The 27388-nt window shown below is 34.7% G+C and overlaps 2 protein-coding genes across 2 annotated transcripts; one reads left to right on the top strand and one right to left on the bottom strand.

Moving 5' to 3' along the window:
* The first annotated feature begins 13944 nt into the window (after positions 1-13944).
* On the top strand, positions 13945-14412 carry LOC139887842 (BTB/POZ domain-containing protein At4g08455-like). The gene has a single exon (XM_071870894.1). The coding sequence runs from the start codon at positions 13945-13947 to the stop codon at positions 14410-14412; it is 468 nt and encodes a 155-aa protein (XP_071726995.1).
* A 1789-nt stretch (positions 14413-16201) lies between these two features.
* On the bottom strand, positions 16202-18128 carry LOC139887841 (uncharacterized). Its single transcript, XM_071870893.1, has 4 exons — positions 18015-18128; positions 16960-17118; positions 16687-16902; positions 16202-16597 (listed from the first exon to the last, which is right to left on the bottom strand). The coding sequence occupies exons 1-4, from the start codon at positions 18126-18128 to the stop codon at positions 16202-16204; spliced, it is 885 nt and encodes a 294-aa protein (XP_071726994.1).
* Between the last annotated feature and the right edge of the window lie 9260 nt (positions 18129-27388).

Below are 27388 nucleotides of genomic sequence, written 5' to 3'. Positions count from 1 at the left end.
AATCCATACACCAACGACCAAAAACACCTAAAAACACTTTCATTCTTCAATTTTCTTCATCTAATTGATCTCTCTCAAGTTCTATCTTCAAGTTCTAAGTGTTCTTCATAAATTCTACAAGTTCTAGTTACATAAAATCAAGAATACTTTCAAGTTTGCTAGCTCACTTCCAATCTTGTAAGGTGATCATCCAACCTCAAGAAATCTTTGTTTCTTACAGTAGGTTATCATTCTAATACAAGGTAATAATCATATTCAAACTTTGGTTCAATTTCTATAACTATAACAATCTTATTTCAAGTGATGATCTTACTTGAACTTGTTTTCGTGTCATGATTCTGCTTCAAGAACTTCGAGCCATCCAAGGATCCGTTGAAGCTAGATCCATTTTTCTCTTTTCCAGTAGGTTTATCCAAGGAACTTAAGGTAGTAATGATGTTCATAACATCATTCGATTCATACATATAAAGCTATCTTATTCGAAGGTTTAAACTTGTAATCACTAGAACATAGTTTAGTTAATTCTAAACTTGTTCGCAAACAAAAGTTAATCCTTCTAAATTGACTTTTAAAATCAGCTAAACACATGTTCTATATCTATATGATATGCTAACTTAATGATTTAAAACCTGGAAACACGAAAAACACCGTAAAACCGGATTTACGCCGTCGTAGTAACACCGCGGGCTGTTTTGGGTTAGTTAATTAAAAACTATGATAAACTTTGATTTAAAAGTTGTTATTCTGAGAAAATGATTTTTATTATGAACATGAAACTATATCCAAAAATTATGGTTAAACTCAAAGTGGAAGTATGTTTTCTAAAATGGTCATCTAGACGTCGTTCTTTCGACTGAAATGACTACTTTTACAAAAACGACTTGTAACTTATTTTTCTGACTATAAACCTATAATTTTTCTGTTTAGATTCATAAAATATAGTTCAATATGAAACCATAACAATTTGATTCACTCAAAACGGATTTAAAATGAAGAAGTTATGGGTAAAACAAGATTGGATAATTTTTCTCATTTTAGCTACGTGAAAATTGGTAACAAATCTATTCCAACCATAACTTAATCAACTTGTATTGTATATTATGTAATCTTGAGATACCATAGACACGTATACAATGTTTCGACCTATCATGTCGACACATCTATATATATTTCGGAACAACCATAGACACTCTATATGTGAATGTTGGAGTTAGCTATACAGGGTTGAGGTTGATTCCAAAATATATATAGTTTGAGTTGTGATCAATACTGAGATACGTATACACTGGGTCGTGGATTGATTCAAGATAATATTTATCGATTTATTTCTGTACATCTAACTGTGGACAACTAGTTGTAGGTTACTAACGAGGACAGCTGACTTAATAAACTTAAAACATCAAAATATATTAAAAGTGTTGTAAATATATTTTAAACATACTTTGATATATATGTATATATTGTTATAGGTTCGTAAATCAACCAGTGGCCAAGTCTTACTTCTCGACGAAGTAAAAATCTGTGAAAGTGAGTTATAGTCCCACTTTTAAAATCTAATATTTTTGGGATGAGAATACATGCAGGTTTTATAAATGATTTACAAAATAGACACAAGTACGTGAAACTACATTCTATGGTTGAATTATCAAAATCGAATATGCCCCTTTTTATTAAGTCTGGTAATCTAAGAATTAGGGAACAGACACCCTAATTGACGCGAATCCTAAAGATAGATCTATTGGGCCTAACAAACCCCATCCAAAGTACCGGATGCTTTAGTACTTTGAAATTTATATCATATCCGAAGGGTGTCCCGGAATGATGGGGATATTCTTATATATGCATCTTGTTAATGTCGCTTACCAGGTGTTCACCATATGAATGATTTTTATCTCTATGTATGGGATGTGTATTGAAATATGAAATCTTGTGGTCTATTGTTACGATTTGATATATATAGGTTAAACCTATAACTCACCAACATTTTTGTTGATGTTTAAAGCATGTTTATTCTCAGGTGAATACTAAGAGCTTTCGCTGTTGCATACTAAAATAAGGACAAGATTTGGAGTCCATGTTTGTATGATATTGTGTAAAAACTGCATTCAAGAAACTGATTTCGATGTAACATATTTGTATTGTAAACTATTATGTAATGGTCGTGTGTAAACAGGATATTTTAGATTATCATTATTTGATAATCTACATAAAGCTTTTTAAACCTTTATTTATGAAATAAAGGTTATGGTTTGTTTTAAAATGAATGCAGTCTTTGAAAAACGACTCATATAGAGGTCAAAACCTCGCAACGAAATCAATTAATATGGAACGTTTTTAATCAATAAGAACGGGACATTTCATAATACACATCCTAAACCATGGCGCGAAGCGTCACAATAGATCACGAAATCATCATTTCCTTCCGGTAATGACAAAATGGGTGCAGACGTTAACTTCTTCTTTAATAACTGGAATGAGGATTCCTGTTCCGTGGACCAATCATACTTCTTTCCCTTTTGAGTCAATGCAGTTAAGGGTTTGGCGATTCTAGAGAAATCTTGAATGAATCTTCGGTAGTAACCAGCAAGACCTAAGAATTGGCTAATTTGTGTTGGAGTCTTCGGTGTTTCCCATTTACTAATGGCTTCGATCTTGGCAGGGTCAACTTTAATTCCATGTTTACTGACAACATGGCCCAAAAATTGTACTTCTTGTAACCAGAAATCACACTTCGAAAATTTTGCGTACAATTCTTCTTTCTTGAGTATCTCTAGTACCAGTCTTAAGTGTTGCTCATGTTCTTCATTGTTCTTCGAGTAAATCAATATGTCGTCGATAAAAACAATGACAAATTTGTCTTAATACGGTCTACAGATGCGATTCATTAGATCCATGAATACTGCTGGAGCATTAGTTAATCCAAAAGGCATGACTAGAAACTCATAGTGACCGTAACGGGTTCTGAACGCGGTTTTAGGAACATCTTCTTCCTTCCGGAGAGTAGATCAATCTTGGAATAAACACTTGATCCTTGCAATTGATCAAACAAATCATCAATCCTCGGTCATTTGTACCGATTCTTGATCGTTAATTTGTTTAATTCTCGATAATCTATGCACATTCTCATAGATCCATCCTTCTTCTTGACGAACAGAATAGGAGCACCCCAAGGTGAAAAACTGGGACGAATAAATCCACGGTCTGATAATTCTTGCAACTGGTCTTGTAATTCTTGCATTTCTGAAGGTGCAAGTCTATATGGGGATCGGGCTACAGGTGCGGCTCCTGGTATGAGATCAATCTGGAATTCTACACATCTGTGTGGAGGTAGCCCCGGTAATTCTTCTGGAAATACTCCGGGATATTCTCTTACAACCGGCATGTCATCAATGCTTCTCTCTTCAGTATCGATCTTCTTTACGTGTGCCAGAATAGCATAACAACCTTTTCTTATAAGTTTCTGGGCCTTCATACAGCTGATAAAGTTCAGCTTTGAGTTGCTCTTCTCCCCATAAATCATTAATGACGTTTCATCCTTACGAGGGATGCGGATTGCTTTCTCAGCACAAACAACTTCCGTTCTTGTTTTGGACATCCAGTCCATGCCAACGATTACGTCAAAACTTCCTAATTCTACGGGTATCAAATCGATTTTGAAGGTTTCACCAGCGAGATTTATTTCGCAACCATGGCAAATTTTATCGGCTTTTATCAGTTTACCATTAGCTAATTCAATAGTATATTTATCGTCTAGAGGCAATGATGAACATTTTAGTTTAGAACTAAAGTCTTTACACATATAACTTCTATCAGCACCCGTATCAAACATAATAGAAGCTAGTTGATTATTAACGGTAAACGTACCCGTAACAAGATTAGGATCCTCACGTGCTTCACTGGTACTAACATTAAATGCCCTCCCACGTGCGGGTTCTTTATTCTTCTCCTTATCAGGTCATTGATTTATAAACTGACCAGACTTCTCGCATCCAAAACATTTTTTAACATCGGTCGATTTTGTCTTTACTTCAGAAACGGTGGCATAACAATCTTTCGCCACATGTCCTTTCTTGTTGCACTTATTACAGACCACTTGGCAATAACCTGCATGATGTGTGTAACATCTTTTGCAGAACGGATGGGTCCCTTATAGTTTGGACTTGCAGTTGCCCCATCTTGTTTACCTTTAAAAGTTTCTTTTTTCTTCAGGTGAGTACTTTTGCCCTTATAGTCTTCCCATTTCCTCTTTCCTTCAGTTGTCTTGACTTCGGTAATTGGTGCCTTAATCGAACTCTCTGTGATCTGGTCCATGAGTTGGTGTGCCATTGTCATGGCTTCCTGCATCGTATTCGGTTTGGACGATGTAACATTTCCTTTGATATTGATCGATAAACCGTCAATATACATTTCTATCTTTTGTTTCTCATTTGGCACCAATTCGGGACACAACAAGGCTAGTTCCATGAAACGCTTTTCATAGTTATTGAGATTCACGCCGATAACCTTCAGATTACGTAACTCAGATTCCATTTTTCTGATCTCGTTTTGAGGACAGTACTCCTCGATTAGCATCTTTTTCAGTTCTTCCCAAGAGATATCATATGCCGTATCTATTCCTTCTGCTTTAGCATAATTGTTCCACCAAGTAAGTGCACCATCTTGCAATGTGCACGAAGCATACTTTGACTTGTCTCCGTTTGCACAATTACTGATTTTGAAAACGGACTCCATCTTTTCAAACCATCGGGTTAGACCGACTGGTCCCTCAGTTCCACTAAACGTCTGTGGTTTGCATCCTTGAAAAGTTTTGTATGAGCATCCGTTTCGTGAGTTTGTGTTTACGGCTGCTGCTTTGGCTGCTGCTTCGGCTGTTGCTTTTGCTGCCTCGGCTGCAGCAATTCTTTCATTCACACGTTTCTCGACTAGTTGCTCAAACTCAGCATCCGACATTTGAGACATGTTTCTTCAATAAACACAACAGATATAATTTAATCATATAGAATATTATAGGTAAAATGAGTTGTCAATAGTTAATCATATCATATTAATAATATGAACCAATTATTATAAAAGCCTTTTCTTCTTATTAGCATTTTATAATTATTTCTAGGATATTACCTACCCGTTAAGTTCATACATAATAGCTAGTACAAGGAATTAACTACTAAAATCCTAATAATATTCCACTATGAAAAATTATTGCGAGTTACTACATTATTATGTAATAATAATAATAATAAGAAGTAGTAATAATACAAATAATCATTCCATGCATTTATTATTAATAAACCAAAATAATACAATACCATACAATACTGATATTTTACATATGCTTATTTTACATAACAAGATAGAGTAGCACACATAAGCAATAGAATAGCGCATGGAAGATTTATGGTTTCGAGGTCGTTTATTCAGAACTATCAAAAACTTCTTCCCATTTGGTTCTCTCTGCCAATTGTTTGTGTGCACATGGTCCGACAGACATTCTGGCAGTGTATTTTATTTTTAGTTGGGGTTTTGAGGTACCCGTTACCTCAGTGGGTTTAATACAATAAGGGTGGTTACGGATCGAATGGTCATGTTCCTTTTTAATAATTAAGGACTTTTTATTATTGTGGTTGTTTTTATTATCTATAGCAAGTTGGAATTTCTCCTTAGTGATCTCTTTTATTTCATTAGCGAAATCCTTCTCCTTACTGATTTCGTCTGATGACGAACTGTCTGAGTCATGTGTAGGAGAATATGATGACGAACTGCGAGAATATGTACCGGTGGTCATGAACCGAAATATGCCAGGCGTAATCGGCACAACCCGCCCGTCGGCGGTATATCTGGACCAATGTCCATATTCGTTTAGAAATGGATGATCCTCGTTTACTCCAGGGATCATGGGTCCATACCAACGATACTGTGGCTCCGAAAAACTAGAGTTGGGTGGAGCTGGAACCTCCTCTGGGTTTACCGGGAGTTGAGATTCCCCGGCTAACACAATTTCTTCTTTAATAGGTATTGGAACGCCCTTTTCAGTTGTGGATATAATAGATTCAGTGTCCGATTCCGAGTCGTACAAAATGATAGGATTATAAGAAGTCATCTATCACATAATTGAAACAACAATTACGTTAGCATATAAATATATCACATATAATGTTTTTGACCAAATAATAAGCAAACATCAGTAAAAACAGATATGGTCATAGTCCAGACTCACTAATGCATCCTAACAATTACCAGTTAAACACACTAATGTAATTTCTGGTTCCCTATAACCTCAAGCTCGAATACCAACTGTAACGACCTGTCAAAATCGCTATTGACGCGGCACGTTAATCATTGATTCCACAGTGAGGTTTTGACCTCTATATGATACGTTTTGATAAAATATTGCATTCATTAAAATAAGTGACTTTCTAAACATAGAAAGTTATAAACATGTGGGCGAGTGCTTAGGTATAAGCAAAACCCCGAAATACATAAGTCTTTAATTTACAGGTTGACATCACAGTCCAATTATTTATTACACAACGCAGTTTTATTTTGAATGCAATAAACTTTGTACAAAGCATGAGAGACTCCATGCAGGCAACAAGCACATCACAGCGGAAGCATTCTAAGGACCTGAGAATAAAACATGCTAAAAAGTCAACACGAATGTTGGTGAGTTATAGGTTTAATTGCTCGAGTCATAAACATATATAAAGATAGACCACAAGATTTCATCAAAAGTTTATCAATAGATTCTACGTAACAGAGCACCCTGGTAACTAAACTTAACGCTATAGTGATAATTACCCCATTCGTTTTAATACACGCAAACCAATGTGTCTTAAACTCAAATAACATACGTCCGTTAAAAGGCTAGCGCTCTAGCTCGGACGGGGATGTCAAGCCCTATGGATCCATATACAATTATTCGCGCCCACCAGTCCATATCCTATGTACTGGCAGCTACTAGTTACCAAAGCTAAGGGATTTTCGGTTTAACTCAGTGTAGAATTTAGTATGTACTTGTGTCTTATCGCGTTTAAAATAAATTGCATGTATTCTCAGCCCAAAAATATTTAAAGTATTTAAAAAGGGAGACTATAACTCACAGTTCAATATTGAGACTCAATATTGTAGGTAAATTGCGTAGACGTAATGATGGTAGATGACTGTATGGTTGGCCTTGGATTCAAGAACAATACCCCGAACAATACCCAATATTTCCTTAGCTTAAAGCGGTTTGAAACCCGAATTAAAACACCCTCGTATATACCTTATTATTATTAAACTTAAGTTATAATTAAAATTATAATTATAAATATTGTTTACAAAAAAAAAGAGTGTGAGATTTTACGTCGAACAAGCTGGCCTTTTATAGGCATATTTCCTGAATTTAGTCCCCATGCGATCGCATGGGTTTTCAGTGCTTTTGCCATGCGATCGCATGGCCGCCTGAACCCCTTTTGTTTGCTAGTTTGTCGACATCAAATAGTGTTTTACTGTAGCCCATGCGATCGCATGGGTTTTCAGTGTTTTTGCCATGCGATCGCATGGCCGCCTTATCCGTTTTTGTTTGCTAGTTCGTCGACATCAAATAGTGTACTGTAGCAAATAGTGTTTACTGTAGCAAATAGTGTTTACTGCAGCAAATAGTGTTTACTGCAGCAAATAGTGTTACTGTAGCAAATCACTGTAGCAAGGTCGTTTCACTGTAGCACTGTAGCAAAATACGGTTTCACTGTAGCAAATAGTATTTTACTGTAGCAAATAGTGTTTTACTGTAGCAAAGTCGTTTTTACAGTAGCAATTAGTGTTTTACTTGTACATCTTATAATATATATATATATATATATATATATATATTAAATCATATAGAGAATTGGTTTAAATTAGTCGAAATTTTCCGAGTCATTACAGTACCTCCCCGTTAAAGAAAATTTCGTCCCGAAATTTTGAGTAGTACCTGTTTTATGAGCGATATCAGTGAACAAATGTGGATACTTTTGCTTCATTTGATCCTCACGTTCCCAAGTAAACTCGGGTCCTCGTCTAGCGTTCCAACGAACTCTAACTATCGGTATTTTGCTTTGTTTTAATTGTTTGACCTCACGGTCCATGATTTCAACAGGTTCTTCGATAAAATGGAGTTTATCATTGATTTGTATTTCGTCAAGAGGAATTACGACATCCTCTTCAGCTAAACATTTCTTCAAATTTGACACGTGAAATGTGTCGTGAACACTACTAAGTTCTTGCGGTAGCTTTAATCGATAAGCAACTGCTCCAATTCTTTCGGCGATTTCAAAGGGTCCTACGTACCTAGGACTTAGCTTTCCTCGTTTACCGAATCGTACAACGCCTTTCCAGGGTGACACTTTCAACATGACTTTGTCGCCCACTTGAAATTCTAGCGGTTTTATTCTTACATCAGCATAACTCTTTTGGCGACTCATGGCCGTTTTCAATCGCTGTTGTATTTGAATGATCTTTTCGGTGGTTTCGTGAATAATTTCTGGTCCAGTAAGTTATCTTTCTCCTACTTCACTCCAACATATAGGAGATCTGCACTTTCTACCGTAAAGTGCTTCAAATGGCGCTGCGTTGATGCTCGTATGATAGCTGTTATTGTATGAAAATTCTGCTAACGGTAAGTGTCGATCCCAACTGGTTCCAAAGTCAATCACGCATGCCCGTAACATGTCTTCCAATGTTTGTATTGTTCTTTCACTTTGACCATCTGTCTGTGGGTGATAAGCGGTGCTCATATCTAATCGAGTTCCCAATGCTTTTTGTAATGACTGCCAAAAACGTGATGTGAATCGGGTGTCGCGATCAGATATGATGGAGATAGGTACACCATGCCTGGAAACTACTTCCTTCAAATATAGGCGTGCTAATTTCTCCATACTGTCTGTCTCCTTTATTGGTAGAAAGTGAGCTGATTTAGTTAGACGATCAACTATCACCCAAATAGTATCATGACTACTTGCAGTTCTTGGCAATTTCGTAATGAAATCCATGGTTATTCTTTCCCATTTCCACTGCGGAATTTCCGGTTGTTGCAGTAATCCTGACGGCTTTTGGTGCTCAGCTTTGACCTTTGCACACGTCAAACATTTGCTTACATAAGTAGCAATTTCTGTCTTCATATTAGGCCACCAATAGAACTTCTTGAGATCGTGGTACATTTTCCCGTTTCCTGGATGAATTGAGTACCTCATTTTGTGTGCTTCATCCAGTACTAGTTACCTTAGGTTACCATGTTTTGGTACCCATATCCTACCACCAAAATACAGGGTTCCATCGGTTTTTACTTCAAGTTGTTTTTCTAATCATTTGCTCATTTCACCTTTTTCATTTTCTTCTTTTAAAGCTTCTAACTGTGCTGGTTGAATTTGCTTTGTGAGATCGGTACGAATTGTAATATTCAAAGCTCGGACCCTAAGAGGTTTTACTCTTTCTTTTCGACTTAGGGCATCAGCTACAACATTAGCCTTTCCGGGGTGATAACGGATTTCAGAATCGTAATCGTTTAACAACTCTACCCAGCGACGTTGCCTCATATTGAGTTGTTTTTGATCAAAAATATGCTGAAGACTCTTATGGTCGGTGTACACTGTACACTTGGTGCCATATAGATAGTGTCTCCATATTTTGAGTGCAAAAACTACTGCTCCAAGTTCCAAATCGTGCGTCGTATAGTTCTTTTCATGAATTTTTAGTTGTCGTGAGGCATATGCGATAATTTTTGTGCGTTGCATTAATACACATCCTAAACCATGGCGCGAAGCGTCACAATAGATCACGAAATCATCATTTCCTTCCGGTAATGACAAAATGGGTGCAGACGTTAACTTCTTCTTTAATAACTGGAATGAGGATTCCTGTTCCGTGGACCAATCATACTTCTTTCCCTTTTGAGTCAATGCAGTTAAGGGTTTGGCGATTCTAGAGAAATCTTGAATGAATCTTCGGTAGTAACCAGCAAGACCTAAGAATTGGCGAATTTGTGTTGGAGTCTTCGGTGTTTCCCATTTACTAATGGCTTCGATCTTGGCAGGGTCAACTTTAATTCCATGTTTACTGACAACATGGCCCAAAAATTGTACTTCTTGTAACCAGAAATCACACTTCGAAAATTTTGCGTACAATTCTTCTTTCTTGAGTATCTCTAGTACCAGTCTTAAGTGTTGCTCATGTTTTTGTTCTTCGAGTAAATCAATATGTCGTCGATAAAAACAATGATAAATTTGTCTAAATACGGTCTACAGATGCGATTCATTAGATCCATGAATACTGCTGGAGCATTAGTTAATCCAAAAAGCATGACTAGAAACTCATAGTGACCGTAACGGGTTCTGAACGCGGTTTTAGGAACATCTTCTTCCTTCACTCTCAGCTGAAGTGTTTACTGTAGCCCATGTTTGCTAGAAATTCATGTTTGCTAGTTTGTCGACATCAAATAGTGTTTTACTGTAGCCCATGCGATCGCATGGGTTTTCAGTATTTTTGCCATGCGATCGCATGGCCGCCTTATCCGTTTTTGTTTGCTAGGTCGTCGACATCAAATAGTGTACTGTAGCAAATAGTGTTTACTGTAGCAAATAGTGTTTACTGTAGCAAATAGTGTTTACTGCAGCAAATAGTATTTTACTATAGCAAATAGTGTTTTACTGTAGCAAAGTCGTTTTTACAGTAGCAATTAGTGTTTTACTTGTATATCTTATAATATATATATATATATATATATATATATATATACATACATATATATATATATACATATATATATATATACATACATATATATATATATATACATATATATATATATACATATATATATATATATATATATATATATATATATATATATATATATATATTTACATATTATTAAATCATATAGAGAATTGGTTTAAATTAGTCGAAATTTTTCGAGTCATTACACGTCCAAATCCCTTTAGACGTAGTACACCATTCATCGATTTCATTGCGAGGTATTTGACATCTATATGATACGTTTTATAAACATTGCATTCATTTCAAAAGACGCGCTTTCTAAACAAAGAAAGTTTTTAAAATCTGTATACATTTCTAATATATATATAAACAAATGTTTTCGACATATGACGAAATTTACATAAACACAGTCCCCATAAATAATTGTTTTCATAAATAAACATCCATGATGATATAATCAATATAATAAATGATGTCTGTTGAATGCAATTTTCCTTGAATAAACAATGCACGACTCCATGCACATAGCAGTTAAACAGCGAAAGCTTCTTTAATTTCTGAGAATAAACATGCTTAAAAGTGTCAATCAAAATGTTGGTGAGTTCATTGGTTTATCATAAAAATGATTTTCAATAATTTTAATAGACCACAAGATTTTATTTTTCATATTTAACTGTATACATATCCCGTGTACCGAAAACCATACACGTATCCCGTGTATAAAATCATTCTAACGTTGAGTGCATGGTAACCAACATTAACATAACGTTAAGTAATATCCCTTAGTATACAGACGCTACATGTATACAAAATCAAAGTACTAAAGCATCCGTAACCCGGATGGGTTGTCAAACCCAATAGATCTATCTTTAGGATTCGTGCTTATTATGTCCAGTTCACTAATAACTAAGTTACCAAGCAATAAAGGGAATATCCGGTATAACAATCTCAATCGTAGAATTTATTTTCAAGTACATGTGTCTATTTCGTAAAACATCTATAAAAATAGCACATATATTCTCATCCCAAAATATATATATAGCAAAAGCTTGTAAAAAGGGGACTATGAAAACTCACGTATCAATATTGTGGTTCAATATTGCAAGAATAGTATGTAGACGCAACGATAATAACAAACTCAAGTTTGGCCTTTGATTCACGAACAATACCCGCGAACAATACCCATAATATCCTTAGCTTTAACCATCTGAAAACCCGAATTAAAAACACTCGCGTATAACCTTGTTGTAGTATATTTTATTGGTATCTTAGCATTAATACTAATAAAAATAAAATAATTCAAAGTAATATAGATATTTGGGAATGGTGAGTACTTTTACTCAGATATACACGACCTAACAGGTTTATTCCATGTTTGTTTTCAACACTTTTTCCCTGGCCACCCGAAGTTATGTTGATAGTGATGTTTGAACCCAAGACTTCTGCATATCTTTGAAGCTTGTTTACTTTCCATTTAATGATCAGTAAGGGGGTGTTTGGATTTGCGTTTTGAAAATTGATTATGCGTTTTAGATAATTAGAATCAAATCATTAGTTGTATCAAAACGTGATTTAATTTAATGGTGTTTGGATTTAATTATGCTGTTTGATATCGCAATAATTAGATAATCAGTTTTCTAAGTGTTTGAGAAAATTATATTATTTGATAACTTAACATGTAAATTTACCAAAAGGACATTCCGTTATTAGATGTTAGTCAAAATATAACAGGACGATAATATCATATGATGGTCAGAATTAATGATAATATCACATCAATCACATTAACTATATTATTATATAATTTCAATCAGCATTATTAACTATCATATAAGAATCATATAGCTTAAACAATAAAAATATAAAAATCGTAAACAATGAAAAAATTAATCAATCGTACTGGAATTATAGTACACAATTGAAGAATTCATTAATTATCCATATGATTATTTATTATATTATAAATTATAATTATAAATATACAATAAAAAAAAGGCAAAGATGCTAACAAATGTATTGTTGGAGTATTATGTACGTACAAGAAATTCTGTGACCATCGTTGAGTACATAAGAAATTTAGAAGAGGAGTCTTTACATGTAGCTAGACACGAAGTAAAAGAAGTAACAGTGGTTTGAGAAATAAAGTGGAATAATGGCAGGGTTTAGGGGTGGTCAGTATTTGGTTTGAAATCGTGGAACCCGAAAACAAAACCGAAACAAAACCGAAACCAAACCGGAAAAAAATCAAACCGAATTTGAAAAACGGTTTTCGGATCGAGTCAAACCGAAACCGAATTTGAATTCGGTTTTCGGTTCGGTTTTTGGTTTTGAAAATTCTGAATTCGGTTTAACCGAAAACCGAATTCAAAATCGAATTCAATGTTTTTATATATTTAATTCGTATATTTATGTTTTAATGTCATTAAAATTTGGGATTCAATCAATAAAATATATTCTCACCCATATGACGATTTGGTAACTCACAATATAATTATGTTACTCAAATTATTATGTTCTTCTTCTTAATTACAGAAGCGGTAAACGTCATAATTAAGCTGTAAATATTAATAAATTATCGAATTCTTTGTAATTTAATAGTACATCATTGTTTTAGGATATAAATAACTAAGACATCAGTAACACCATAATTAAACTACCATCGTTCTCAGTTTTTTCATAATATTCGGTTTTAACCGAAAACCGAACCAAATTCGAAATTGAATTCGGTTTTCGGTTCGGTTCGGTTTTAACTTTGAATTCGGTTTTCGGTTCGGTTTTCGGTTTTGTCCAAAAAAATTCAAAACCGAATACACCGAACCGAATAAACCGAACAAACCGAAAACCGAACTGATGAACACCATTAAATTAAGAGGCAAATGGAAACAGGACTTAATACAGAAAAAAAATAAACATAACAGCCAGTATGATATGATAAGGTATTTTGCAAAAACCCACTGTGCAAGTTTTAGACTAATCGCGTGAGTTTTGGGTGGCAAGGTATTAGTGTCTGACTAGGTTTCTAATTTGTTAGCTTCTACGGAGTATATGTTAAAGCCTAACAGTTTTTGTAAACCTTGTAACTACAATAATAATGAAAGGGATTGTTGCATGGTTTTGTTTTTCTTCTTGTTTATTTATCTTGTTGCATAATTGAATATGTTTTCTCCAATTATATTTCAATGTAAGCTTGTTTCAGTTCTAACTTATCTCTATATGAATAACCAGGCAAGCCGTTCACCAGTGTTTAAAGCCATGCTTGAAACCGAAATGGAAGAAAGCCTTAGTGACACAATCAAGCTCAGTGATGTTTCACATGGAGCCCTATGTGCTTTTGTCGACTTCCTCTACACAGCTGAAGCACCTCTTGATGATGACATGGCATGTGATCTTTTAGTTTTAGCCAACAAATACGAAATAAATCATCTAAAAAACTATGGTGAGAATTTCTTGATATCGAAACTTAACTGGGAAAGTTCACTTAAGAACTACTCATTTGCTCATCAGCATAATGCAAAAACCTTGCTTGATGATGCATTATCATTAATTTTGGACACTATGGATAACCTAAACGAGCGTGAAGAGTATTTAGAGCTTGTAGAAAAAGATCCTCGGCTTGTTGTGAATATTTATGAAGCTTACTATTCTAAAACAGGTAGATGTTGCCGTTGCCACCAGTCATGATAACACCTAGATATTGTGCTTTAGTTCCATGCTATTTTTAAGTATCTTTAGCAGCGTTTTTGCAAATGGTAGCTACATTATTGATGTGTTTGCAACTTTCCCATCTACTTTATCCATTTGAAGATCGAATCTAAATTTGATTTACCCGGATGTTTATGGTAATCTCTTTTAGTTATACTCCCTATATATTTTGTATAATCGTGTGTATTTAATCATAAAAATAGAAGATTTTTACAATCAAAACAGACGAATCGGAAGGGTCAGGGTAACAAGTTTAAATAGGTTCAAATCAAAATGGTAATTTCTTAGAACAGATCAACCATGCCGGCAGAACTTATATGCAAAACACACGCACACACATACACGATATGGTACGGGTTTGCAGATTCGAAGAAACAAAAATATCAATACAAATGCAGAATAATAGAAGTTGTTAAAGGAGAATTGTGTGGCCTTTAACTTTAAATTCGCACTTTAGAATATCTAAACCTGTATTAAGTTGATATTTAAGTTTTTAAGTTAAATATATGAAATCATAAGAGCAACTACACCTATAACCTCTGATCAAATAAGTCTGTTTGATGATCCTTTCATATATTGTGTTCTCGGGTTTCCTCACCAACCACATAGCAATTTTCAGATACACTTAGGCTAGACGAGTGAAGGTGTCTACGTTTTTCAACTAGATGTTATGAAGTTTTCCTGTCCTCCTTTGCCTTCACAAAATCATGCTAATAAAAGTGTCACAATCGACACTTAACTACGATAGGTAGTGTAAAGTCAAAGCAAACATCAGCCAAAGGTTTGGCGTAGCTTGACATTGAGTTTGTGGGACCAAATGTATTTTTGATTGTACTGTGTTTGATAAATTGTACTGTACATATTTTATTTTTCGGGTATAATTATGGGTAATATTTAGTAAAAGATATGGAGGGTTAAGTTAAAGGAATGTTAAAGTGGTCGGTACTGATTTGAAGGAGAGAAGTTCAGTTAAAAGAGGCTAGAATAGAGAATGATCCAAGTATAACGACCTTTAAGGAATTCCATGCTTCCCCACTTTCAAGTAAAGTTGGGATTTTTGTGTAAAGTTTCGCTCTCAAGCGTTAATGCGATACCAGCTTCCCACTTTCATGCACTATCGAGGCTACCTAGGGTTCTATGGTCGGTCCGTGACCCCAGGATGCCGAAGGCGTCCTTGGGGTAATCTTGTAGCTCCTACGGGGTGGAGATGATGGGGTCAGTCCATGGATTTTCCTTCCTTTTGCCGCATTTCGCTCAAAGGGTGGAAGCTAATTGCTGCTAGCTAGTCAGTAGCCGGCGGCTACTATAAGACTTTTTTTAATGGGTGTTGCACTAACAATCAACGACAAACACCCTCAACTTCAGTCATATCAAGACTTCACAACATTACAACCTCAAAGACTACGACATGAAAGAAGAAAGACTTTTTTGCTTTGTTGGTCCTTTCGTTTTACCCCGTTTTACAATAATAATGTTGTTCACCAAAAGGGCAATTGGCCTAGCGGTATCGTTTGAACCCCTCCAACCAAGAGGTTGTGGGTTCAAGTCTAGGGTTGGAAAATTGTGTTGGGTGTGTGAGTTTGCCTCTAAAAAAATAATAATCATGTTGTTGCTGTGTAAATAACATACATGAACTTGAAGCCATAGCAAAAAGGCTCAAATATAATAAGAGGTTCAATAGTATATCTTTTAGAAAATAAAGAAAAAAATACAGAGTATTCATAAAACATAAGATGTAAACTGGATAATACTACCTTAAACATATTGTTCACTTAAGTTGTGCACCATTTAACAGCCCTTCATACCGGTCCTTTTTCCTCCCTTGAATGCTTTTATGCAAGTTCCCTAAACACCCATCAAATGATAAAAAAGGAAACCGACTGAAAATGTAACCAAGTGGAATTGTGAGGATACTGCATAAGAAGTTAACAAAATCCTTCTTAACAACTGCATATAAAGCTACATTATTGACTTTCTCAAAGATGAGTTTTATATGAATGTTGCTCCATATCTTGATCCAATAGTCCTTAACATTTAGAGAAGGATTCATGCCTTTTACACCACGTTTCATGCAAAGCGATTCACCGTTGTTGTTAGTTGGTTTTAGGAATGTATCCGTTAAAGGCGTACTTGATGTTAACGAACGTTTAAGCAGTTTCAGAACCTATGAAATGAAACATAAAAAATCAGAAAGAAAATGAACTAAACTAATATTAGCAAAATATCTTGCTTCCAAGTAAACAATTTAGTCACCTCAATTTCTCCTATCATGATAACCCTCTCTTCTATTTTCCCATATTTTGCAAGCTCGGTAAGAACGGTTAAATATACAATGTCAGCAACAGCCATCACATTGAATTCATCAGTAATTATGAATCGTGCAGTTGATTTCAGAAAACTACCTTCCTCTTCAGGAAATAACCTTTCATGGGGTGAGATATTCAGCTTGTTCTTTATGTCAAAACTACACTGACAATTGCCAATGTTATAATAACTTATCACCCAGCAATTAACATTCTCACATACATAGAAACAACCGCTTCCAATTAGATTCAGTTTAAGGTTCTGACAGTAAATATCAGCTGCACTTCGAGGACGAAGCAGCGTATTTTGGAACATTTCGTCTTGAAAATAGTTGGTCTTGAGATTTTCAACACTTATATATAGGTTATTCAAACAACCAATTGTTGGTTATTAATGGCCAAAACACAACTTATGTCTATACTACTAATAACATATGAACCTATAGGGTCACACACAAAGAGCAATTATCTACCAAGTATATATTCAAATGTGATTTATATATATATGATCAACCATAATTTGTATGATAACATTATTATTTGGATAAAATAATTATGTGTAGTGAAGTATCAATATATGCACATAGTCTAGTAATGTTCCATGTAACATTTAAGAGTGTATGTTATATTTGTTTGACAAATATATGGGACAAATGAATGGATTAAGTTAAAGAGGTGGTCATGTCATAAACACCTTTACACATCATCTTTGCATATGGAGTTGATGGAAGAATAAACTTTATGATATCATTTTGTCTAGCATTTGTTGTTAGCTTTTGCTTTATGTATTTTAAGTGTAGTGACACTTATTAAAAAGCTAATCAACTTACATATGCAATATACATATACGTGCACTTAAAATGAAATAAAGCAAGCATTTTCTTTCATACTTCTTACATATAAATTACTTTCATATAACTCTTTTAAGTTACTAAAGTGTTAGTAGTTCAAGTAAGATAATTAAAAGTAAAAGGATAGTAGATTGTTCTTCATCTTTTTTCTTATTAGCGGTTGAGAAGGACTAGCATCCATTTGGTATTGGAACTTTGCTCAAGTGTGGATTACCGATAGAGGGAGGCTACTTTGGTTCCTAAATTCTTAGCATCCATAACTTCTCAAGTTCAAAGTCTTCAAAGGTTGTAGTCTTTAAACTCACTATTTATTATTTAGTTTTCTTAACGACATGCAATTGGATCCTTAGTGGGGAGTTTTTGAAAGGTTTAAAAATTGTTGTACATGCTTCCGCTGCTAAATAGTTTAATGAAATTTCATACAAACCCCTTCACCAATATCTCCTGGTAACCATTTACGGCTGTTTCTAACAACACTTGCAATCGGCATCAGCATAAAACTAAAAAGTACTTCTATGAAATCTTTATCTGACTTTGCCATTATTACTTTATTTTCTTCTTTTGCCACTAAAATTTCAAGACTGAAGCTTTTTGCTGAGTAGTCCCCCACGGTCTCAACAGGATTTCTTTGCAATGGATGATTCCACTACAAAAATAAAGGACCAACAAATGAAAATCTTATTTTTCATGTTTTGTTTAATTTTGAGATGTAAAAGTATTAGTGTAGACTTGTATATTTTATCTATAAAAATGTAACAAGACATGAAGAAAATTCAAGATGGAGTTCTAAGCAATTTTGGAGCCATGTGCAACACCAAATGTTGACTAGGCAAGTAGGAGCTTCAAGACATCACAATGGAGCATGGATATTTAATATGTCCTAAGATTGACCTGGTCCCTTCGTTTGGCTCACGAAAACCGATTAGGAAAAGGCTTGGCTATGCACCTATTAATTGTTGTGTTTATGTTTGTATGTTGCATGTTTAAATATAGGATATTTGCATGCTAGAAAATATTTTTTTTTAAACAAATCAAACACAAATAAGAGTTTGGTAAATTTATATATAATTTTGAAAATGGTTTTTCGTAAAAGTATAAAATGAGTTTTAATAAAAAGGAGTTTTACATAAAGCTCAAAGTTAACATTGAAATTATGAATTTTAATAAATTATGAATTTAATAAATTTAAACCAAACTCTTGTATAGAGTTTTAAATAAAATGAGTTTTATTAGAAACTAAAATTGGTCTTAAGTTAGCGCACTCAATATATACATATTAATATAGGATATTAGTTTAAAATTGGACACGCCGTGAGTGACTAAAATAGAGATTCTATAAACTCAAGACCAACATATAAAATATGATTTTATCTAAAGTATACGTATAATATATTGTTGAATGCATGCAACAATTATTATACGAAATGTTTTGTCAAATTGAAATAATACAATACACAAAATCCCTTTTAAAATGTAAGTTTATGCCATCATTTTTAAGACACTCGCTTGTCATTTGTACGTCGTTGTGGAGAGAGCATCAGCCAACCACCACGGTCGTCTTGTGATTACCGAGATGGTGTTTCGCGATTTCCATGACAGTCTTGGGCCGAACATCATAAGTTTTAAATAGGACAACTTAATTGGTGGTTCTTATGGAGAGAGCATCAGCCAAACACAAGATGCCCAAGGCATAGATGGGATTAAACATACCAGTTGACAATTGTTGTTAAGGATCCCATTAAGATATAGAAATTGTATTAGACTTGCAATTGGTAATCGCTACCTACCTTGTTGATTTAAACTTAGTGGAGAAAGCATCAGCCAACCACTCAAGGTTAAATGTAACTTGGATTCTAGCCTTTAACAAATTAATTTTTCATAAGAAAGTTAGGGTAATCAATTATTAAAGGATCAAATATTAAAATACTAAAAGAACTTTGTTAATTTTGTAGATGTCACCCAATGCAACTACACCCGTTCACCACCTTTCTCTAAGATCTGTCTTAGAGAAGGAAAAACTCAATGATACGAACTTCTTAGGCTGGTATCGTAATTTGAGAATTGTTCTCAAAGTCAAAAAGAAGTCGTATATACTTGATGGACCCGTTCCCGAGGAACCCCCTGCTAATGCCACTAAGAGCATCCGAGATGCTTGGACTAAGCATGTGGATGACTCCACAGAGGTAGCATGCCTCATGTTAGCCACCATGATTCCTGTAGCGACCCGACCAAATCATGTTTGACGGCGCCGTCTACTTAGGTCCCGTTACGTGGTCATAAGTCTTTAAACAACGTTTGACCAAAAGATATGTCGCATTCATTTCAAATGTAAAGATTGTTCAAAGTTTACGAGAATAGTTCCACCACAAGTTACGTTACAAAGTTATAAGTACAAATGAAACTTATGCGACACAATTTAAAAGTAGCCAAAAGACGCTCCATGTATGCATATATACTCGACATCCAATGCAAGTATCAAAATAATGAGCGGAAGCATGTATCATGTATCGTTCAAGGACCTGAGAAAAACATAGAAATCTGTCAACGAAAATGTTGGTGAAATCATAGGTTTAAGTAAGTAAGTACAAATGAACCACAAGATTTGCATCAATGAAATAATAGTAATACATTCCAAAAGTTTGTTTCACGAGCACCCAATTATCAATGCTTAACATTCCTTCCATTGAACCCCATCACTTAGTGCTAGAACATACACTGTTTCTCGAAAATATATTTCATTCGTAAACGGTAGCGAACCGTTTGAATGAGGGTTTGTCAAACCCATATGGATCCATACAACATAAGTTCTCGCTTACACTCGGCAAGTGTAACTAATGATAATCGAATTGAGGATTTTGTTCTAAACTCGTATGTAGAATGTTTGTTTTCCTGTACTTGTGTTCACTTAGTAAAGAAATGTTTATGTTTTCTCATCCCAAATGTAAGTTCAAAAAGAGTAAAAGTGGGACTATGATCTCACCTTGAGTGCACGAGTAGTAAAGTACTTCAACAAGTAAACGTGTGCAAAGAACAATGCTAGTCTTGACCTAAACAATAGGTTGTATCAATAACGGTAAACACGATAGGTCAAAGATGTTCAATTAGTCCTATGGCTCGTTAAGACTCGATCATAATAGCATGTGAATCAAATTGTCATGTTTCACGCAAGGTACAAGTATAAAAGCATGTTAGAACGATTGCACAAACAATTGGTTAAGTTTGATTAAAAGTCAACTTGGTCGGGTCAAAGTCAACGAAAAAGTCAACATGTTCGGGTCGGGTCCCGAACTATTTTTCTGAGGTTTTTAATCATATATGAGCATGTTAGAACAAGTTTCATGTGAATCGGAGGTCCGTAGTATGCCAAACATTTTTCGTATTTTGGACATGGAGGTCAGAACCTGACCACAGCATATGCCGCGCCGCGGCCAGAGGTGTCGCGCCTCGACATTAGGCGTGGCCTGGTACCTGGTCAGTTTCAAATGTTCAAGTCTTGGTCAAAACTTCAAACAACCATAAAACGCAAACCGTAAACAACTAGAAGGCGTATCTTATACCGTTGGAAAGCTCTTTTGACAAGGAACACAACTAAACATGTATCATCAATCAAAAACATCATTTTCAACAACCGATTTCTCGTCAAGTGATCAATAAAAGTCTATTTTCAAATTTTCAAGTTCATCAAATGCATTTTGAGTTTCGGGAATCCAATTCTCACATATGATATGCCGTTTTGAAGGTAATGAGGCATACATTACAACTAAACACTAACAATTAACATTCCATGGCATTCAAGCATCCAAAAATTCATGTCAAGAACCATCAAACCCTAGTCAAATATCTCAAAATCAATAATCATGCTTTTGAAGTTTTCTTAATCAACCTACACATCAAATTGAAGCTAGTGATACTAGGAACACAATTAGAACATGAACTTTTAACATCTAACAACATATGATCATCCTAAATTCAAGAACAACACACCAAAAGTCAAGTTCATGCTAGTTATACTAAAACAACGAGATCGAGCATACAAATTACATACACGACATCACAATGAGCCATAGACACTAACTAACACCATTTCAAGTCAAAAACACGAATTTAGAGAAATCTAGAGTTTTAGAAATGTTACCCAAACGAGATGAAGTTGGTACCAAAATGAAGAGGATGAAGAGAGGATCACGAATATGTAATTTATTTTGTTGTAAGCCTCCTAGATCGAATTTAGATGATGATTGAATGAATTTGGTAAATGGGTGTGTGTTCTTGCTAGAGAGAAAGAGAGAGAGATGGAGATGATAATGAATGGGTGAAAGGGGTTTGACCCTTTGACCTAGTCAAGGGTTTGATCCCTTGTCAAGTTTAGTCACTCAACTTTCGTTCGGGTGCGTGAATTACCTAAACGAGATAATTTAAAACGCGTATTAACGGGAGATGTTATAAACATATAACGGAGTTTAAATTAGTATAACGTAAAAGTAAATGGAAAAAGGCGGGATGTTACAATTCCAGACTTGCAAAAAGGACCTGGAACATCATGATTCCTTTGAGATGCTTAAGCAACTAAAGGAAATGTTCCAGCAACAAGCTAGGCAACTACGCTTTGAAACTGTCAGAGCGTTACACGCATGCAAGATGACAGAGGGGACATCTGTAAGCTCTTATGTTCTAAAAATGAAGAGCTACATAGATCAACTTGAGAGGCTTGGATCTTCCATTGGTCCTGAGTTGGCAATAGACTTGATCCTCAACTCACTACCAAAGGCATATGACCAGTTCGTCTTGAACTACAATATGAACAATTTGGAGAAATCTATCTCGGAGTTGCATTTAATGCTTAAGACTGCCGAGAAGAATATTCCATCCAAAACCTCTGAAGTCTTCATGATTCAGGAAGAAAAAATCAAGAAATCACAAGCCAAAAGTAAAGGTAAAGGCAAACCTAAGAGTCAAGGCAACTACAAAGGCAAAAAGTTTGTCCCAAAGGATTCTGTCAAGAAGAAAGAAAAACCTGCCAAATATGCCACTTGTTTCCATTGTGAAGAAATTTGTCATTGGAAGCGAAACTGCCCGACTTACCTTGCAGAGCTGAAGAAGACAAAGGCTAGCAATGCTAGCACCTCAGGTATCTATATGATAGAACTATTTACTTTCTCTAGTAATTCATGGGTATTTGATACTGGTTGTGGAACTCACATTTGTAATAATGTGCAGGGACTAAGAAAGATTAAGCAGCTAAAACCAGGCGATTTGGTATTGCATGTTGGCAACGGAACACATGTTGCGGTCGTAGCAATAGGCATTTATGAACTTTTATTACCAAATGGCTTGTACTTAATATTAAATAATTGTTATTATGTACCTAGTTTAACTAGGAACATCATTTCAGCTGCACGATTGTATGAATCTGGTTACTCGTATGCTTTTTCTAATGGTAATATTTCAGTTTTCAATAAAGATGTTTTTTATTTTGAGGCACGCCCTCACAATGGCATATATGAAGTTGACATACAAGATTCATCCAATAATAGTTCTATGTATAACATTAACACCAAAAGATCTAAGTATGACTTGAATCAAACTTATCTATGGCATTGTCGTCTTGGTCACATAAACAAGAAACGCATAACTAAACTCCAATCTGATGGAATTTTAAAATCAACTAACTCTGAGTCATTTGATGTATGTGAATCTTGTTTAAGCGGGAAGATGACAAAGGTGCCTTTCTTCGGTTCCGGAGAAAGAGCAAAGGATCTTTTGGGAGTTATACATTCCAATGTATGCGGTCCTTTTAGAACTATGTCAAGAAATGGTGAAAGATACTTCATTACATTTACTGATGATTTTAGTAGATTTGGTTATGTTTACTTATTCAAATATAAGCATGAGGCATTTGAAACGTTCAAAGTGTTTCAAAATGAGGTTCAAAATCAGCTCGGCAAAACGATAAAGGTTCTTTGATTGGATCGAGGAGGTGAGTACTTATATCAAGAGTTTGACGATCATCTAAAGAATTGTGGAATTATTTCACAACGCACTCCACCCAAAACACCACAACATAATGGTGTTTCTGAGAGGAGGAACCGAACATTACTTGATATGGTTCGATCTATGATGAATAATACTACACTTCCTCCATCCTTCTGGACATATGCCTTATTATCTGCTGCTCGCATATTAAATATTGTACCAACCAAAAAGGTGAATAAGACACCATACGAGTTATGGCATGGAAAAGTTCCAAATTTATCTTATTTGAAAGTTTGGGGTTGCGAAGCTCATGTTCGACAAGAAACTTCCAACAGACTTGATCCCAGGTCTATCAAATGCATTTTTGTGGGATACCCAAAGGATTCTATGGGATATTACTTCTACAATCCTACCGAGAACAAAGTGTTTGTTTTTAGACACACTACTTTTCTAGAAAAAGAGTTTCTATTAAATAAAGCAAGTGGGAGTAATGTAGAACTTGAAGAAATTCAAGAACCACAAAATATCACACCTGAGGTTGGCACTAGCTATCAACAAACTATTGAAGAACCTGAACAATTGGTTGCTCAGGAACCTGAAGTAACACAAGACATTCGTAGACCTAGTAGACCTCGTCATAGTCCCGAAAGATATGACGAAATTTTCTTGGTGGATGAAAGTGAGTCCACTAACTACAAAGATGCTACATTAGATCCTGAATCTAAGAAATGGCATGAATCCATGAATGACGAGATGCAGTCCATGTATGACAACGAAGTATGGGACTTAGTTGATCTACCTCCTGACAGCAAGGCTGTTGGGAGCAAATGGATTTTCAAGAAGAAAACCAATATGGACGGAAATGTACATACATTTAAGGCAAGACTAGTGGCGAAAGGTGTGACGATCGCTCCAAATCCATATGGACAATACGTCATTTATTGATTTCATTGCGAGGTATTTGACCTCTATATGATATGTTTTGTAAACATTGCATTCTTTTGAAAAGGCACACCATAAATGAATATTTAAATCAAAGGTTTTCGACATCTGATGATTTCTACATATAGACAATCACTGTAAATAATAGTTTACAATAGTACTTCCATTGACAATGCAGTCAAAATAAGATACATGGTGATGATTTGGTGAATGCAAAGTTTCCTTGAAAAATATGCCATGTATGACTCCATGCACATATCTTGTCTAACATATAAGCAAACAGTGAAAGACTTCTAGGAAACCTGAGAATAAACATGCTAACAAGTGTCAACACAAAGGTTGGTGAGTTCATAGTTTTAGTGTTTCGCATAATCTGTATATAAAAGTGGATCACAAGATTTCAGTTGTTTCATCCAGAAACGTTTATCAATAGATTATATAAAAATGGATCACAAGATTTCAGTTATTTCATCCAGAAACGTTTATCAATAGATTCTACATAACAGAGCACCCTGGTAACTAAACTTTAACGTTATAATGATAAATACCCCATTCGTTTTAATACACGCAAACCAACATGTCCTAAACTCAAATAACACACGTCCGTTAAAAGGCTAGCGCTCTAGCTCGGACGGGGATGTCAAGCCCTATGGATCCATATACTATTATTCACGCCCACCAGTCCACATCCTATGTACTGGCAGTTACTAGTTACCAAAGCTAAGGGATTTTCGGTTTAAACTCAGTGTAGAATTAAGTATGTACTTGTATCCATTGCGTTTAAAATAAATTGCATGTATTCTCAGCCCAAAAATGTATATTGCAAAAGCAATTAAAAAAGGAGCAAATGAAACTCACAGTTTAATATTGATATACAATATTGCAGGAAAGCACGTAGACGCATCGGAGATGATAAACACGAGGTTTGATTCACAAAAATACCCCCGAACATTACCCATAATTTCCTTGGCAATAACCCATATTTTCCTTAACTCTAGCTCGCTCGGAAACTCGTTTTGAAAATTACTTGGACAGCACTCCGTCGTAATATTTTATGTACATTATTATTTTTGTATCGCAAAAATAATAACACTAATAATAAAAAAATAATACGATTAATAATAATCTTATTAATAATAATAATCTTATTAATAATAATAATAATAATAATAATAATAAATAAATAAATAAATAAATAATATTACGGAGTATATATATTTGTGTATGTGTGTGATTTTAATCGAGCGAAAACACTGGAATTTATAGATGTGGCCTGACAAACACTGCCATGCGATCGCATGGGTTTGAAGGCATGTGGCCATGCGATCGCATGGCCTCCCCTTCCAGCTCACATATTGTTTGTCATCAAGCTTGTCGACATATTTTAAAAATAATATATATTATATATAATTTATATTAATTATATATATAATATATTATATTCACGTGCATAGTTGACTTGTAATTTTCGTTCCGATAAGTCGTACGTCGTCACTCGACTTATGTTCCGGTTTCGATTTTTCGAACGTCCTATCGTATACTGAGAAAACTTGTACTTTACATTTCGTGAATCGTACATTTGTCAAAATATAGTCTTAAATCATCCATATACTATACCACTGTAGCAAGTTACTGTAGCAATTCACTGTAGCAAAGTCAATTTCACTGTAGCAAATAGTGATTTTCGAAAGCACTGTAGCATTTTGGGTACTGTAGCAATTTGAAAATGTTACTATCGTTTACTAAATAACTTGAAATTATATATATGTATATATCTTTTTAATATACATAAATCAGTTTTTAAATACACATTGGAAGTTATTTAAAAATAAATTTTAATAATAAATATTTCAACTTATCATATATATTCAAATAGATATTTAAACCAATAAGTTTAATGTACGGTATCAAATAATTAATACATTGTTACCTTTTCAAGTTATAGTATATATGTATCTATTTACATATAATTGTTCGCGAATCGTCGAAAATAACCGAAGGGTATTTAAATATATAAAAGTAGTTCAAAAATTTTGAGATTCAGTTTTACAGACTTTGCTTATCGTGTCGGAAATGTTAATCATACAAAGATTAAGTTTAAATTTGGTCAGAAATTTCCGGGTCATCACAAAAGGTTTCACTCAAACTCATGGTATTGACTATGACGAAACTTTCTCTCCGGTAGCCATGCTAAAATCAATTTGAATACTCATTGCCATAGCCGCATATTATGACTATGAGATATGGCAAATGGATGTCAAAACCGCATTCCTTAATAGACACTTAAGTGAAGATGTCTATATGGAACAACCAGAAGGTTTTGTAAATCCTAAGTATCCTAATAAAGTGTGTAAGCTTAAAAGAGCCATTTACGGATTAAAGCAAGTATCTAGAAGCTGGAATCTTCGTTTTGATGAGAAAATAAAAGAGTTTGATTTTATCAAAAATGAAGATGAGCCATGTGTTTACAAAAGGGCTGGTGGGAGCATAGTAGTATTTTTAATCGTATATGTAGATGATATACTACTTATTGGAAATGACATCCCAACTTTACAAAATGTAAAGTCTTGGCTTGGGAAGTGTTTTCAAATGAAAGACCTTAGCGATGCTGCTTATATTCTAGGAATAAAAATTCATAGAGATAGATCAAAGCGGCTAATCGGTTTGAGCCAAAGTGCATATATTGAAAAGATTATAAAAAGATTCAAGATGCAAGATTCCAAACGCGGATTTTTGCCAATGTCACATGGTACGATATTGAGCAAGTCTCAAAGTTCTAGCACAAATGATGAGCTTAGACGAATAAATGGAACACCATATGCTTCTGCAATTGGATCCATTATGTATGCCATGTTATGCACAAGACCAGAAGTATCGTATGCTTTG

The sequence above is a fragment of the Rutidosis leptorrhynchoides genome, chromosome 2 (assembly GCF_046630445.1).
Source record: "Rutidosis leptorrhynchoides isolate AG116_Rl617_1_P2 chromosome 2, CSIRO_AGI_Rlap_v1, whole genome shotgun sequence".
Lineage (NCBI taxonomy): Eukaryota > Viridiplantae > Streptophyta > Magnoliopsida > Asterales > Asteraceae > Rutidosis > Rutidosis leptorrhynchoides.
Note: the sequence above shows the minus strand (reverse complement) of the source record. Positions and strands in the feature narration are given on the sequence as shown.